General features: G+C 45.5%; 1 protein-coding gene across 3 annotated transcripts in view; it reads right to left on the reverse strand.

Moving 5' to 3' along the window:
• The window catches only part of RTEL1 (regulator of telomere elongation helicase 1), a 224484-nt gene that overhangs the window by 45404 nt on the left and 165845 nt on the right, over positions 1 to 13235 (reverse strand). For all 3 annotated transcript variants that reach the window (XR_011205455.1, XM_069243277.1, XM_069243278.1), the window contains exon 33: positions 7505 to 8419. Coding sequence is in view for 2 of the 3 variants with exons in the window: in XM_069243277.1 (XP_069099378.1) it covers positions 7505 to 8419 (915 nt within the window). In the remaining variant the exon portion in view is untranslated. The remainder of the gene's footprint in view (positions 1 to 7504; positions 8420 to 13235) is intronic.

Genomic DNA, 13235 nt, shown 5'->3' on the forward strand with positions numbered 1-13235 from the left:
CACTGCAGCTGCTGCTGCTGCCAACCCCTCAGACAGGTTTCTGCCCCCCTGGGGTCAAGCCAGGCTTGTCCCAGGATGGCAGAACAAAGGACTTCCTCTGAGAGAGGGTGTTACACCCTCTCCCTTTGGAAAATGGTGTGAAGGCAGGGGAGGAGTAGCCTCCCCCAGCCTCTGGAAATGCTTTCTTGGGCACAGATGTGCCCAATTCTGCATAAGCCAGTCTACACCGGTTCAGGGACCCCTTAGCCCCTGCTCTGGCGCGAAACTGGACAAAGGAAAGGGGAGTGACCACTCCCCTGGCCTGCACCTCCCCTGGGAGGTGTCCAGAGCTCCTCCAGTGTGCTCCAGACCTCTGCCATCTTGGAAACAGAGGTGCTGCTGGCACACTGGACTGCTCTGAGTGGCCAATGCCACCAGGTGACGTCAGAGACTCCTTCTGATAGGCTCCTTCAGGTGTTAGTAGCCTATCCTCTCTCCTAAGTAGCCAAACCCTCTTTTCTGGCTATTTAGGGTCTCTGTCTCTGGGGAAACTTTAGATAACGAATGCAAGAGCTCATCCGAGTTCCTCTGCATCTCTCTCTTCACCTTCTGCCAAGGAATCGACTGCTGACCGCGCTGGAAGCCTGCAACACTGCAACAAAGTAGCAAAGACGACTACTGCAACTCTGTATCGCTGATCCTGCCGCCTTCTCGACTGTTTTCCTGGTGGTGCATGCTGTGGGGGTAGTCTGCCTCCTCTCTGCACTAGAAGCTCCGAAGAAATCTCCCGTGGGTCGACGGAATCTTCCCCCTGCAACCGCAGGCACCAAAAAGCTGCATTACCGGTCCCTTGGGTCTCCTCTCAGCACGACGAGCGAGGTCCCTCGAATCCAGCAACTCTGTCCAAGTGACCCCCACAGTCCAGTGACTCTTCAGTCCAAGTTTGGTGGAGGTAAGTCCTTGCCTCACCTCGCTGGGCTGCATTGCTGGGAACCGCGACTTTTGCAGCTACTCCGGCCTCTGTGCACTTCCGGCGGAAATCCTGTGTGCACAGCCAAGCCTGGGTCCACGGCACTCTAACCTGCATTGCACGACTTTCTAAGTTGGTCTCCGGCGACGTGGGACTCCTTTGTGTAACTTCGGGTGAGCACCGTTTCACACATCCTCGTAGTGCCTGTTTCTGGCACTTCTCCGGGTGCTACCTGCTGCTGAGAGGGCTCCTTGTCTTGCTCGACGTCCCCTCTCTCTTCTGGTCCAATTTGCGACCTCCTGGGCCACAGCAGCGTCCAAAAACTCTAACCGCACGATTTGCAGCTAGCAAGGCTTGTTGGCGGTCTTTCGGCAGGAAAACACTTCTGCGCGACTCTCCACGGCGAGAGGGATCCGTCCACCAAAGGGGAAGTCTCTAGCCCTTTTCGTTCCTGCAGAAACCTCAGCTTCTTCTGTCCAGTAGAAGCTTCTTTGCATCCACAGCTGGCATTTCCTGGGCATATGCCCATCTCCGACTTGCTTGTGACTTTTGGACTTGGTCCCCTTGTTCCACAGGTACCCTAGATTGGAAATCCACAGTTGTTGCATTGTTGGTTTGTGTCTTTCCTGCATTATTCCTCTATCACGACTTCTTTGTCTTTGGGGGAACTTTAGTGCACTTTGCACTCACTTTTCAGGGTCTTGGGGAGGGCTAATTTTCTAACTCTCACTATTTTCTAATAGTCCCAGCGACCCTCTACAAGGTCACATAGGTTTGGGGTCCATTCGTGATTCGCATTCCACTTTTGGAGTATATGGTTTGTGTTGCCCCTATCCCTATGTGTCCCCATTGCATCCTATTGTAACTATACATTGTTTGCACTGTTTTCTAAGACTATACTGCATATTTTTGGTATTGTGTACATATATCTAGTGTATATTTCCTATCCTCTCACTGAGGGTACACTCTAAGATACTTTGGCATATTGTCATAAAAATAAAGTACCTTTATTTTTAGTATAACTGTGTATTGTGTTTTCTTATGATATTGTGCAAGTGACACTTGTGGTACTGTAGTAGCTTCACACGTCTCCTAGTTCAGCCTAAGCTGCTCTGCTAAGCTACCATTATCTATCAGCCTAAGCTGCTAGACACCCTATACACTAATAAGGGATAACTGGGCCTGGTGCAAGGTGCAAGTACCCCTTGGTACTCACTACAAGCCAGTCCAGCCTCCTACAATTGTATCCTGGCAGTTTTCGGGTAAGCTATTCCTCGTGCTGAGTTGAGAATTGCTTCTAGATAAAGTTGAATCTGAAGGGGTTGGAGGTGGGATTTTAAGGCGCTGATTGTGACGTAGGTTCATGGTGACCTCAGTGAGTTGGTAACGTTGTTGACGGGTTGTACTTCTGATGAGCCAGTCATATCTAGGTATGTGAAGACTTGTATGCCCTGTCAGCGCAAGTTAGCAACTGCTACTACTACAAGACATTTGATAAAGACCCTTGGTGTGGTAGTGACCCTGAAGTGGAGCACTGTGAACTGGTAATGCTCACCGTTTACTACAAACCTGAGATACAGGTAATGTGCTGGTGAATAGGAATAAGGACGTAGACGTCCTTGGGGTTGGGTGCGGCCATGAAGTCACCTTGTTGCAATAATGTGAAAACATCTTGAAGAGTAGCCATGTGAAATTGCTATGAGAGAATGCACTCATTTAGGGGTCTGAGATCTAATATCGGTCTTAGGCGCCCGTGCTTTATGGGAATAAGGAAGTATAGTGAATAGACTCCTGTGACCAGTTGGTTGGCAGGAATGGGTTCTATTGCTCCTTTTTTGAGGAGTGCTTGTAATTCTTCCCTGAGCAACATTTGGTGCTGTGGTGGGAGTCTGTGTTTGTTAGGTACAATGTTGGGAGGAGTGGAAGTAAGCTCCAGACAATAACCATGTTGGATGATATCTAACACCCACTGGGTGGAGGTGATGTTCTGCCAAGCAGGAAAAGACCCTTGTAGACGACCCGACAGGTGTTGAGTGATAGGAGGAATGAAAGGTAAGTCAGGGTTTAGTGGTGGTGGTGGATGGTTTGGTGAATCCACCTTTGCCTCTGGAGTTGTTACTCCCTAAATGAGCCTATGTAGTAGCCTCTAGGCAAGGTGGTTTGAGTTTGTAGCTGCTGTTATGAAGTGGAGGTCTCAGGAGTGGTTGTTTTGGGCCCTCCAGCTGAGAAAGGAGCAAGAATGGGAAGGAGTTTGCAGGGCTCCAATGGCTTTCGCTGCTTCTTTATCTTTTTTTACCTTTTCCAATAAAGTATCTACTTGAGGGTAAAAAAAGTGTTCCCCATCCAATGGAAGAACAAGTAGATTCTGCTAGACTTCTTGTTTAAAACTGGAGACCCACAGCCAAGCATGTCTGCGCAGTAAGACACTTGAGTTTACCCTCCTGTGTTGGATATTAATTTTCCCACAAAGGCTATTTGGAAGCCTTTTTTGTGTTCTTCTTGAAAGTATTGGAGGAGTTCCTCCATCTCGTCCCAATGGGCTCTATTGTTTCTGAAGAGAAGGCCAATAGAATTAGCACCTATGATTGGCAGATTGTGTGGCTACCCTCTTTCTTGCAGTATCTATCCTTATCTGGTGGAAGGGCATCACCAAATGTTTGAGAGTTGGCTCTTTTGCGTGTGGTTGCTACCACTGAAGAGTCTGGTGGAAGGTGACCTCTTATGTAGAGCAGATCATTAGAGGACACTTTATATTTCTTGCCTACCCTTGACGTTATTACTAACTAGCTATTAATGGGTCATTGACTATATCCAGGTTGTGGCAGAGCATAACCTTCAGCATTATAGGTATTGGGCAGAACACTGTGTAGAGGAAACTGTTTCAAAGAGGAAGTCTGCCTCTAGGGCTCCATATGTAATAAAACCTTGTGGAAGGTGGCAGCCCTACCAATGAGGTCATGATAATCAGTAGTGTCATCTTGGGGCGGGGGTGGTTTTGTGGGATACAGACTGGGGTCTGTATCCACTAGTGGGTCTGTGTCATATGCATCCCATGGGTCATCCTGTGGTGGAATATAAAAAGTGTCCCCATCTTCGCCCCTAATATAATTGGGACCGAATGGGTATGATGAAAGCCCCTTCAAAAGACTGCTGCCTTTTGGAAGGTTGAGCACCAGTTTGTGGAAGTCATGCAATTATGCGACCTGTGTCTGGGTGGATCATTTTATGTCTCTGCTTGGTGTCTATTTCCTTTTGCAGTCTTTAAAGCAGGGGTTCCACGCACTCCAATCCATGAACAACTTTGCTAGGCGCTGAGGTTCACAGCTCCGATGTGAATGTTTTCACCTCCAGAGGTCTTGGCTTCGATGGGGCTAGTTTTGGTGCCAACAATGGCCTGTGTTTCCATGCCAAAGTTTTCTGCTCCGAAGCTCGACTCCGAGAGGGGAGCGGGCAGCTCTGAAGCAAGCAGCTTTGATGTTTTCTTCAGCGCTGAACTAGGGCTGGGCATTTTGGTGCCGACCATGAAACAAAGGCAGTGATGGCCCGACAATCTGGTTGGATCGTTCATGGATGGGTAGTAGATCCTTTTTGGTGTCTTGCTGGGGTTGTTGGTGAGGTGGCAGGGACACAGTACTCACAGCTGGTTGAGTTGGAAGCAGATCTTGCATTTAGTTCACAGCCAGAGCTGTCGTAGGGGAAGAAGTTCCCTTCGTTCGCAGCCAACGTCTGTGCATGATGTTCTTCATGGATGTCCTTGGGGCTGAAGTGGACTGGTGTGTCATCTGCGCTCCTTCAAGACATTTCGAGAAGTCAGGCCCAACGAGCACATAGTCTTTTTGACCCGAAGGAGCGGCAAGCCTCGCAGCTGGCCTCGTCATGTTCAGAGGAGAGGCCCAGACTCCAGACCTGATGGAGATCGCTGTGAGGGTCCTTAGCGTGACACCAAGGACATTAATGAAAGGGCATTGTCAGATTCTGCGAATAACAGTGAAGATAAGAAGGCAAAGAAATGTAGAAGGGTCGTTTATTATAATTATGCAAAACAGCACAACAACTCCAAGCTCGGTCAGCTCCAAGCGTCAGGTAGTAACTGACTATCTTGGAATCCTCCATCTCCCGACATTCACACTCTGACCCAAGAACCTTGACAACACAACACAACATGCATCTGCATCATCACCAAGTGGACATGGTGGGGGGGGGGGGGGGGGTGGGGGGGGAGAACGCCTAAGGATTGAAGTTAGGCTCTGAAGGACAAAGGCCCACCGGGCTGCTGGCACCAGAGAGTCCCCAGATGAAAGTGAAGTTGTCTAACCGAATGGAAAAGAGAGAGAGAGAGAGAGAAGACCACAATCAATAACAATGCAAACTGAAACTAGGTATGAATTGAGAAAAGTGCAGCACAAAAGTGTCAAACCGGAGCAAGAGAGCACACATCCAAACATTACGGCAGAAGAAAACAGTCTAACAATGGAGTCGATGACCTTGCACATTACTAGTGAAAGGAGGTGTCACAGTACCTTGTGAAATGAAAGACTTTCTTTGAAGAAAAACAATTCGAACACATCCAAACTCTACACAGGATTATACACAGCATGTGTATCTACAGCCATACATGCCTTGAACACTTATTTACAGTGACTTTGAGTCAGCCCTATTCATCCCATGGTCTGCTGTTGTTGTGTTAAGTAAATGCCTCCTCCACACCCTACACTAAACATCACAGAGCAATGGGTCAGCCCACTTCAGCCATTCACTTAAGTGTGAAAGATGCCATTCTGTTCTTTCATGATGAGCAATTCCACACACAAAGTAGTCATTGCAGGGCCCGGCACTATTACAGCATTCTGTGCTTTTTTATGGCTAAAAATATCTTTGCTTTTAGCCAATTGTTTTTTTTATATATTGGAAGGGTCAGGCAGCTCCACCAACAATAAAGTTTTATGTAAGCCAAAACAAAAAAGCAGTGATAAGATAATAAGTCTGGTAGTCAACACTAGACCAGCTGGTATTACCACAGCATGTTTAATTCTGAGCTGAGTCCCCCAACAAGCAGATTTGCAAATTTGCATGGAGCATTGAAAATTCTCACACTATCCTAGAAATGGGAATAATGGGACATAATTTAAACATTCTCAGTTCTATGTAGTGTTGCTGAACTGTCATAAATAGTAAAACTAGAGCAGAAGTTGTTACGAGAGATATTTTTTTGTATAAAAAAGTGTCTGTAAGACCACAATGAAGATACCGACCTTAAGGGCAAGCTGTAATAGAGCATATCAGGGACCACTTTTGGTAAAGTGAAATTATTCAACCAAGCAAGTTAGTATGCACAAGACATTGATGTATTGAGAGACCTAAATAATAATGTGGACCGCTACACATGATTAGCTGGGCATTTATCTAAGACTGTTCTGGCAATCAGCTCAATGACTACCTCTCCATAGCCTCTTCCCCCGGAACACTTGTTGAACTTTCATTTAACTTTACACTTGGTCCTCCCCATTCTAATGTAGAATTTATGAAAAACCTCCATCTTCATCTTCCCTATCCATTGCCTCCACACTTACTCCTGTCCAAATCCACATTTTAATATGGGAAAACCCTGCCACTGCAAATGTTATCCACTCACTCATTCTACAGTACACGGAGTGCTCAGGTGAGTTGCTTTGAAATTAAACACATTTTATCAGTTATGAGATGGGTTTTATGAAGTGCACTTTTTGCCAATCGGCTCATTGATACTGTTTAAAGACAGAAACTACAGGATGAATCAGGGGCACTAACATTGAAAAATATAATTTTTTTACTGTTTTCTGGTTTACATAGTGATCTGATTGCTTGTGGACAGATGTTGGCAGTGAATTTGGCAGGAAGATTACCTGGGTGTCTACCCAGTGGGAGCTTCCATGTTGCAGAGATTGTCTGGAGCACAATCTCACAACACCTAAGCAAATGGCTGAGCTGATAAAAAGTAAACCTTGAGGGCATACAAAGGAGGGCAGGTCAGGTCCCATATTGTGCCTCATTCTTAAAGAAAATTGCTTAATGCTTAGTGCCTAGGAAATGCTTTGTTTTGGTCTCTCCATTCACTTTCTAAAAGAAACATGGCTCTGTCTTTAGTATCAACAGCTGTTTGGTCATTTGTACTTTAGAAAGGCCCAGGTAAACCACATTTGAATAGCTCAAGGAAAAAGATATCTAGACAGAGGCTACTGAAACATCGCGAGAACAATAATGCAGCTGATGTCTTGGTATAGAAAGCTGAATATAAACACAACTGGGCACTGCCTAAATGGAAGGACACAAGATTACACTACGCTGAGATTCAAGTTGATGGTGTACTGAGTTGTGCCTGGGAAAGACTATATATCCCACAATAATGTTTCATGACAAGGCAGAAGAGACACTCTATTCCTACCATTTAATTTAAGCTGCTGCATCAAATCCATGCAACAATGCCACAAAGACAGTCTTGAAATTGTTACTAGCTGCTTTGCCTCCTCCCCCACCCCCAACCCATCCCCGGGTCATTTCCCTCACTTCCTTGCTTACCTGGCCTGGGGCTGATTTTGGTGGATGAGTTCTGTAGATTTGCAGGATTCTGTGGACAGTGTTGCTCAGTCTTTTCTTCACTGTGCTTCTGTGAACCACCAGCATCCAGCTGCAGCTCTGGTCTCCTCTCACATTTGCTGTAGCTATGGAGATTCAATTCATTATGTTGAAGTTGTACTTCTTTATCACCATTGTCACAAGAACCCTGGACATCATAGCTATCCTGGCGCAGTTGTGATTCTACTTTTACATGGATATTGGTTTTAAGTCTCAAAGGGTTCTCATTCAACTGTGGTTTTCTGTCTTTTGCATTACTAGAGGCTCCAAAACACACAGACTCACTATGTTGCACTGAATCGATCACACCTTTGTGGCTAGAGTCCTGAGAGTTATTTTGTTGTAGAGGCTTTCTCTCACCTTCGCTGCACGTGTGAAGCAGTACCAATGATTCTGCGTGTTGCTGTGGATTGCTCTCCTGTTTACTGCAGTTTGATGGGAGCGGTGTGTTTTTATGTCGAGGCTGATTCCCCTGTTCTTCAGTGCAGGAGTCCTGTAGCCCTACTGGATTGTTCTGTTGCAGCATACTGCTCTCTCTTTTGGTAGAGTCCTGAAAATCAGTCGGTTTGCTGTGATGCTGTTCCTGCCTGTCACCTTCACTGCAGGAGTTTTGGGATGCAGCAAGTTTTTCCTGCTGAAGTATTATCTTCTCTTCTTTGATAGGGTAACTCTCTAGTCCTATTTCATCACTGTGTTGCAGAGGCTTACTGTCTCCCTTGCTGCTGTTGCCCTGCCTCCCATCCTGACCTGGAAGCTGTACTGATTGTGTTGCCGCTTCGCTGCAGCTTATGCCCGTCAGATCTGCACACATCTGGTTAAACTGTTTCTTATGATGAGGGCGAACAAGCCGGTAGCATCCTGAACAAAGGAATTGTGCCAAGAAATGTCAGTTCAACTTATATTCACAATTGGTGTATACCATGCTACAGAGATAGTCGTAAGCTTGGTCAAACAGTATTCTAATATTATTTTTAAATTGAAATGCTCTTCCTTTTTTAAATACTTCTGATACTTGTATATCCTGTAGGACATCTCACTAACATAACAAACTAGTTGCTTTGTTAGACAATACAGTTCTACATTATCACTTGATTTTAACTACTTACTAAAATGTTCCCTGCAAATCAGATGTGAGAATGCTTCAGGAATGTAATCAGGAGCCTGGTGTGAGTGACTAGTCCCACCTGTAGGAAAGTGCCCCTTTTTGTCATGGTCACCCCCACGTTTTGACACTGATACTGATGTTTTTTGACTGATGTACACTGGGTCCCTGCTAACCAGGCCCCAGTGCCAGTGCTCTTTCCCTAAAGACAAGGTAAAATGGCCTAATTGTAGCACAATTGGCATACACTTTGGCACTGCTGTAAGTCCCTAGTAAATGGTACCCTTGGTACCTAGGGCACGGTTAACAAAGAGGGTCCCTAAGGGAATGAGCATGTATTATGTCACCCTAAGGGACCCCATACAAATCGTATGCAGCCTTCCATTGCAGACTGCGTATCATGGTGCAAACCATGAGTGAAAACACAACATGGCACACTCACTGTTTGCCATGCAAAGTCACTATATATAATACATGCAAGTCACCCCTACAGCAGGCCTGAAGCCCTAAGGGAGGGTGCATTATATTTTATGTGGGGACATAGCAGTATGAGCAGATATACCCATGTGATGTCTAGTTCTATTATTAGATATCACAATTGAACAGGGAAGCCATCTTAAGGTATGTACTGGGCACTGGTCACTAAGATTTACCAAGCTACATAATGGATTAACTGAAATCTAGGCCGTTTGGTATCAAAGAGCTTGTCCTAATAAATCCATACTGATGCCAGTATTGGATGTATTATGATATGCACTGAGAGGGCACCTTAGAGGTGTCCCCTGAAAACCTACTAGTTCCCTTATTATGCTGGCTGACTGGTATCCACCAGCATGCCACCTCAGATGAGTTTCTGACCCTCTGGAGGTGAGAGCTGCTCTCTCAGAGGCCAGAAACAATGCCTGCTCTGGAGGAAGGTGTTATCACCTCCTCCGGCAGTACGGCTAGTGAGTCTGCATACCAAGGCCGGGGACTTCAAAGTCCTTGCCGCCTTTGATATGCAACTCCGGTTTCGCCCCCAGACCTGGGAGATGCCACCCCCTGCCTTGAAGCCCACTTGGCACCAGGGAAGGTGGAAATTAGCTATGCAAGTAGGTGTGTTGCACAACCAGGCTAGTCACACCCCTGAAGTAGGCTGCCTGATGTGCTCCACGAAGGAACTGTTCCACCATCTTGTTTATCGTGGAATTAGGAACCCTGGGGCAGGGTTATGCCCACTCCTCTCAGGAAATGGTCATAAAGGGGGTGTAGTCACCCCATGGGTAAGTAGTCAATTGGCTACTACCCTACACTGCCCTAAATTGAGTATTTAGGTAGCCCCATGACACCAGGAACTTAGATTTGTCTGATAAAAGAAGAAGAAGGACCAAGAAGAGCCGAAGAAGCAAGAACTGCGGACTGCTGGTGGACTTTGGCACGAAACCCTGTCTTCATACCTGCTCCTGTCCCAACAATCGCATCAACCCGACATGTCCTGCAGCTGTGCATCTTCCAAAAGCCTCAGAGAGCTTCTAGCACTTCACCCAGCCATCTGCATCTCCCTTGAAGTGGAGGAGCCACTTCCCTGTGCCCTGCAGGCACCATTAGCAACATCCGGTTCACCGTTCTGCTGACCACCGGGTCCACCGACACAGCAGCCGCCCAGGAGTTCACCGTGCTTCAGAAGGGCAGGCCGGTCTCCTCACCAAGTGAGAAGAGTCCAGGACCTATTGGAGCCGCTCTGCACCCATACCTGGGGTACCGGACCCCTTGCAGCAACCAACACTTGTTTGAGTCCAACCTGGATTTCAAAGCCGCAACCCAAGACCAGCCATCGAGGGACATCAGCATCACAGAGGCCAGCACAAAGAGTGGACCAGCTGCCATCTTGGTGCATGTCATAATAGATTCAATACTGGCTTAAGTATGGAATGATTCAGATGAGGTGTTTGATACCAAACACTATAGGTTTCAGTGAAGTCATTATGTAGCTGGGTAACTCGCAATAACCAGTGCCCAGTACATACCTTAAGATGGCTTCCCTGTTCTCTTGCAATATCTAGTAATAGTACTAGACATCACAGGGGCATAGCTGTTCATGCAGATATGTCGTTGCATAAAATATAATGCACCCTTCCTTGGGGCTTCGAGGCCTGCTATAGGGGTGCCTTATATATATGATATGCAGTGACTTTGGCATGGCACACAATGAGTGCGCCATGTTGGGTTTTTACTCATGATTAGCACCATGACACACAGCCTGCAGTGGCAGTCTGCAAGTAATTTGTAGGGGGGTCCCATAGGGTGGCATAATTCATGCTTCCACCCTTAGAGACCCTCTTTGGTACCAATTCCCTAGGTACCACGGGTACCATTTAAAAGAGGCTTACAGGGGTGCTAAAGTGCTTGCCAATTGGGTTGCAATTGCTTATTTCGCTTTTAGGGGAAAGAACACTGGTAATGGAGCCTGGTTAGCAGGCGTCAGTGCACTGTTAGAGTCGAGAACCAGCATATAGCAGTTCAAATGTGGGAAAAAGGGGGTGGCAACCTGCACAAAGTCTGGCTTCCTACATTTGCTGATTTGAGTAATAAACAGCAACTGGAAGTTGCTGCTGTTCTCAGGATTTGCTCAGCAGTTCCACTGACCTGGGATATTACAAAAGGGTTGCTTTTCTAAATCAAACCCTCAGGCAGCAAGGGTACATTCAGAACTGTTGCGTAACGTATGATGTGCATGGTTTGTTTTGTAACTATTTTCTGTTTTATCAAGACTTCCAAAACCAGACTTGCGCCTCTTCACCACACATCTTTGATATTTTGCTTTTTAATCTCATCTTTATTCTCCTGGGTATGCCCTACCCCTGCCTCACTTGATATTAATCCTGCAGGCACCACTCAGCAGATCCTCAAATTTGACCACAAAGGGTGCATTTCCTTGACCACTGCCTGATCTCTCCACACTGAAATACCAGGAGTGGACTGAGTGGTTAGCTCTGGAATATACATCTATAAGGTCTTCTGTAACTTACAGATTAACAACAAAATTTCTGTCTAAATAAAGTCCATGAGACCAGAACTGCACCCCATCCCCACTTCTTTACCTCCCAGTTATTGCCTTTTGCACCCCACTAATTGCAGTTAAGTCACTGGATGTACTGCAAAATGTCGGCTGCAGCAAGGGGGGGCTTAAACATGCTTAAATATACTCGTTTTGTGTCAGTGGACCATGAGATGTTGCATTAACATGTCTGATGAGATAAGATGCTAGTAATTTCACAAGTCAATGTCCCAGCTATTGACCTTATTTGTTTTAGGAGAAAAGTCTTATTTTTTTTTTGGTTTCTGCCTACCTTTTCGTAGACGGTCCCATGTGATAAAGAAGACTAGCATCTGTATAAATGGAATAAAGACTTCAGAGTGTCTTGTGTCTTTCAGCAGAACCAAACAACTTCTGCTGAGAGTATAATGACAACAAGCAGCACATAGGCACAGCTACAAATGAGGTTTGAGGGAAGCCTCAATATCGAGGTGGATATTAATGGCCAAAAGGTACAATTTGGTGGAGTCTGATGTACACTCTCACTGAATATCGTATTTCTTGCTCACTCATATACAGTATCACAAGACACTGGTTATATGCAGCCAAGCACTTTGAAGTATCCATCAGGAAGAAAATAAACGACAAGGAGAGTTTGTGAATAAAAATAAAAACAACTGACGCATGGTGTACTTTAACATAAAATACTCTTTTACATATCAGATTTGGATAGTCATACTTTTAAAAGAATGTACAGTGTTCATGCTTCGGAAATTAGTTATTTACGTGTGTCTACAGTTCTCTAGTGTTGGTATCTTTCATTTATCTGCTTAAATCATTCCACATTGTCAGGTTGGGAATCTCTGGTAACTTTATATAGTAGTAAACTGTGTTACATAGTATTTAATTAGTGCCAAAGTCACCTCACTTGAAACACTCAGATGGAGATACTCGGCTGTCTACTCCGCCTACAGGCCATCATATTTTAGATTTCATAGCATGACTGGGAAGGTCTTCCGTATTGTCCATGCCGAACCTGATGCATCTAGCAAATGTGCTGATCTTCTTGCTGATATGGATGGGTTGGGAAAGAAGGAACAAAGAATGACAAGTTCTTTTAAGTGAAATATGATTGTATGTTGGCCACGAACTTGGGGATGTTGTTTGCAAGGTGACCTTATTTTTTGGAATACAGAGGTATTGCTCTTTTATGGTGAATGCTTATAGGTCACAAAATCTCCTTGTTGAAGTGAGAGCCAGCAACAGCAAGGTCTTCCATGAGATGTATTTCAGAAGTGCACTATAGATTGGCTCAAAAGGAGGCAGCATACACTTTGTAAGAACTGTATTCAACTCTGACACAAGAGGGCATCTCACAGAAGGGAAATACCTCAAATGTGCATTCATAAATTGAATGATGACCCTTTGTAAGTAAAATGATGAAGCTTTGTCAGTCCTAAGTAACTGGCCAATTATATCAGAGACCGTTCTGGGCCAGGTACTGTAAATATGACACTATTTGACAGGATTTCATCAATACAGGATTACGTCTTTTG

This window comes from Pleurodeles waltl, chromosome 7 (assembly GCF_031143425.1).
Source record: "Pleurodeles waltl isolate 20211129_DDA chromosome 7, aPleWal1.hap1.20221129, whole genome shotgun sequence".
Classification (NCBI taxonomy): Eukaryota; Metazoa; Chordata; class Amphibia; order Caudata; family Salamandridae; genus Pleurodeles; species Pleurodeles waltl.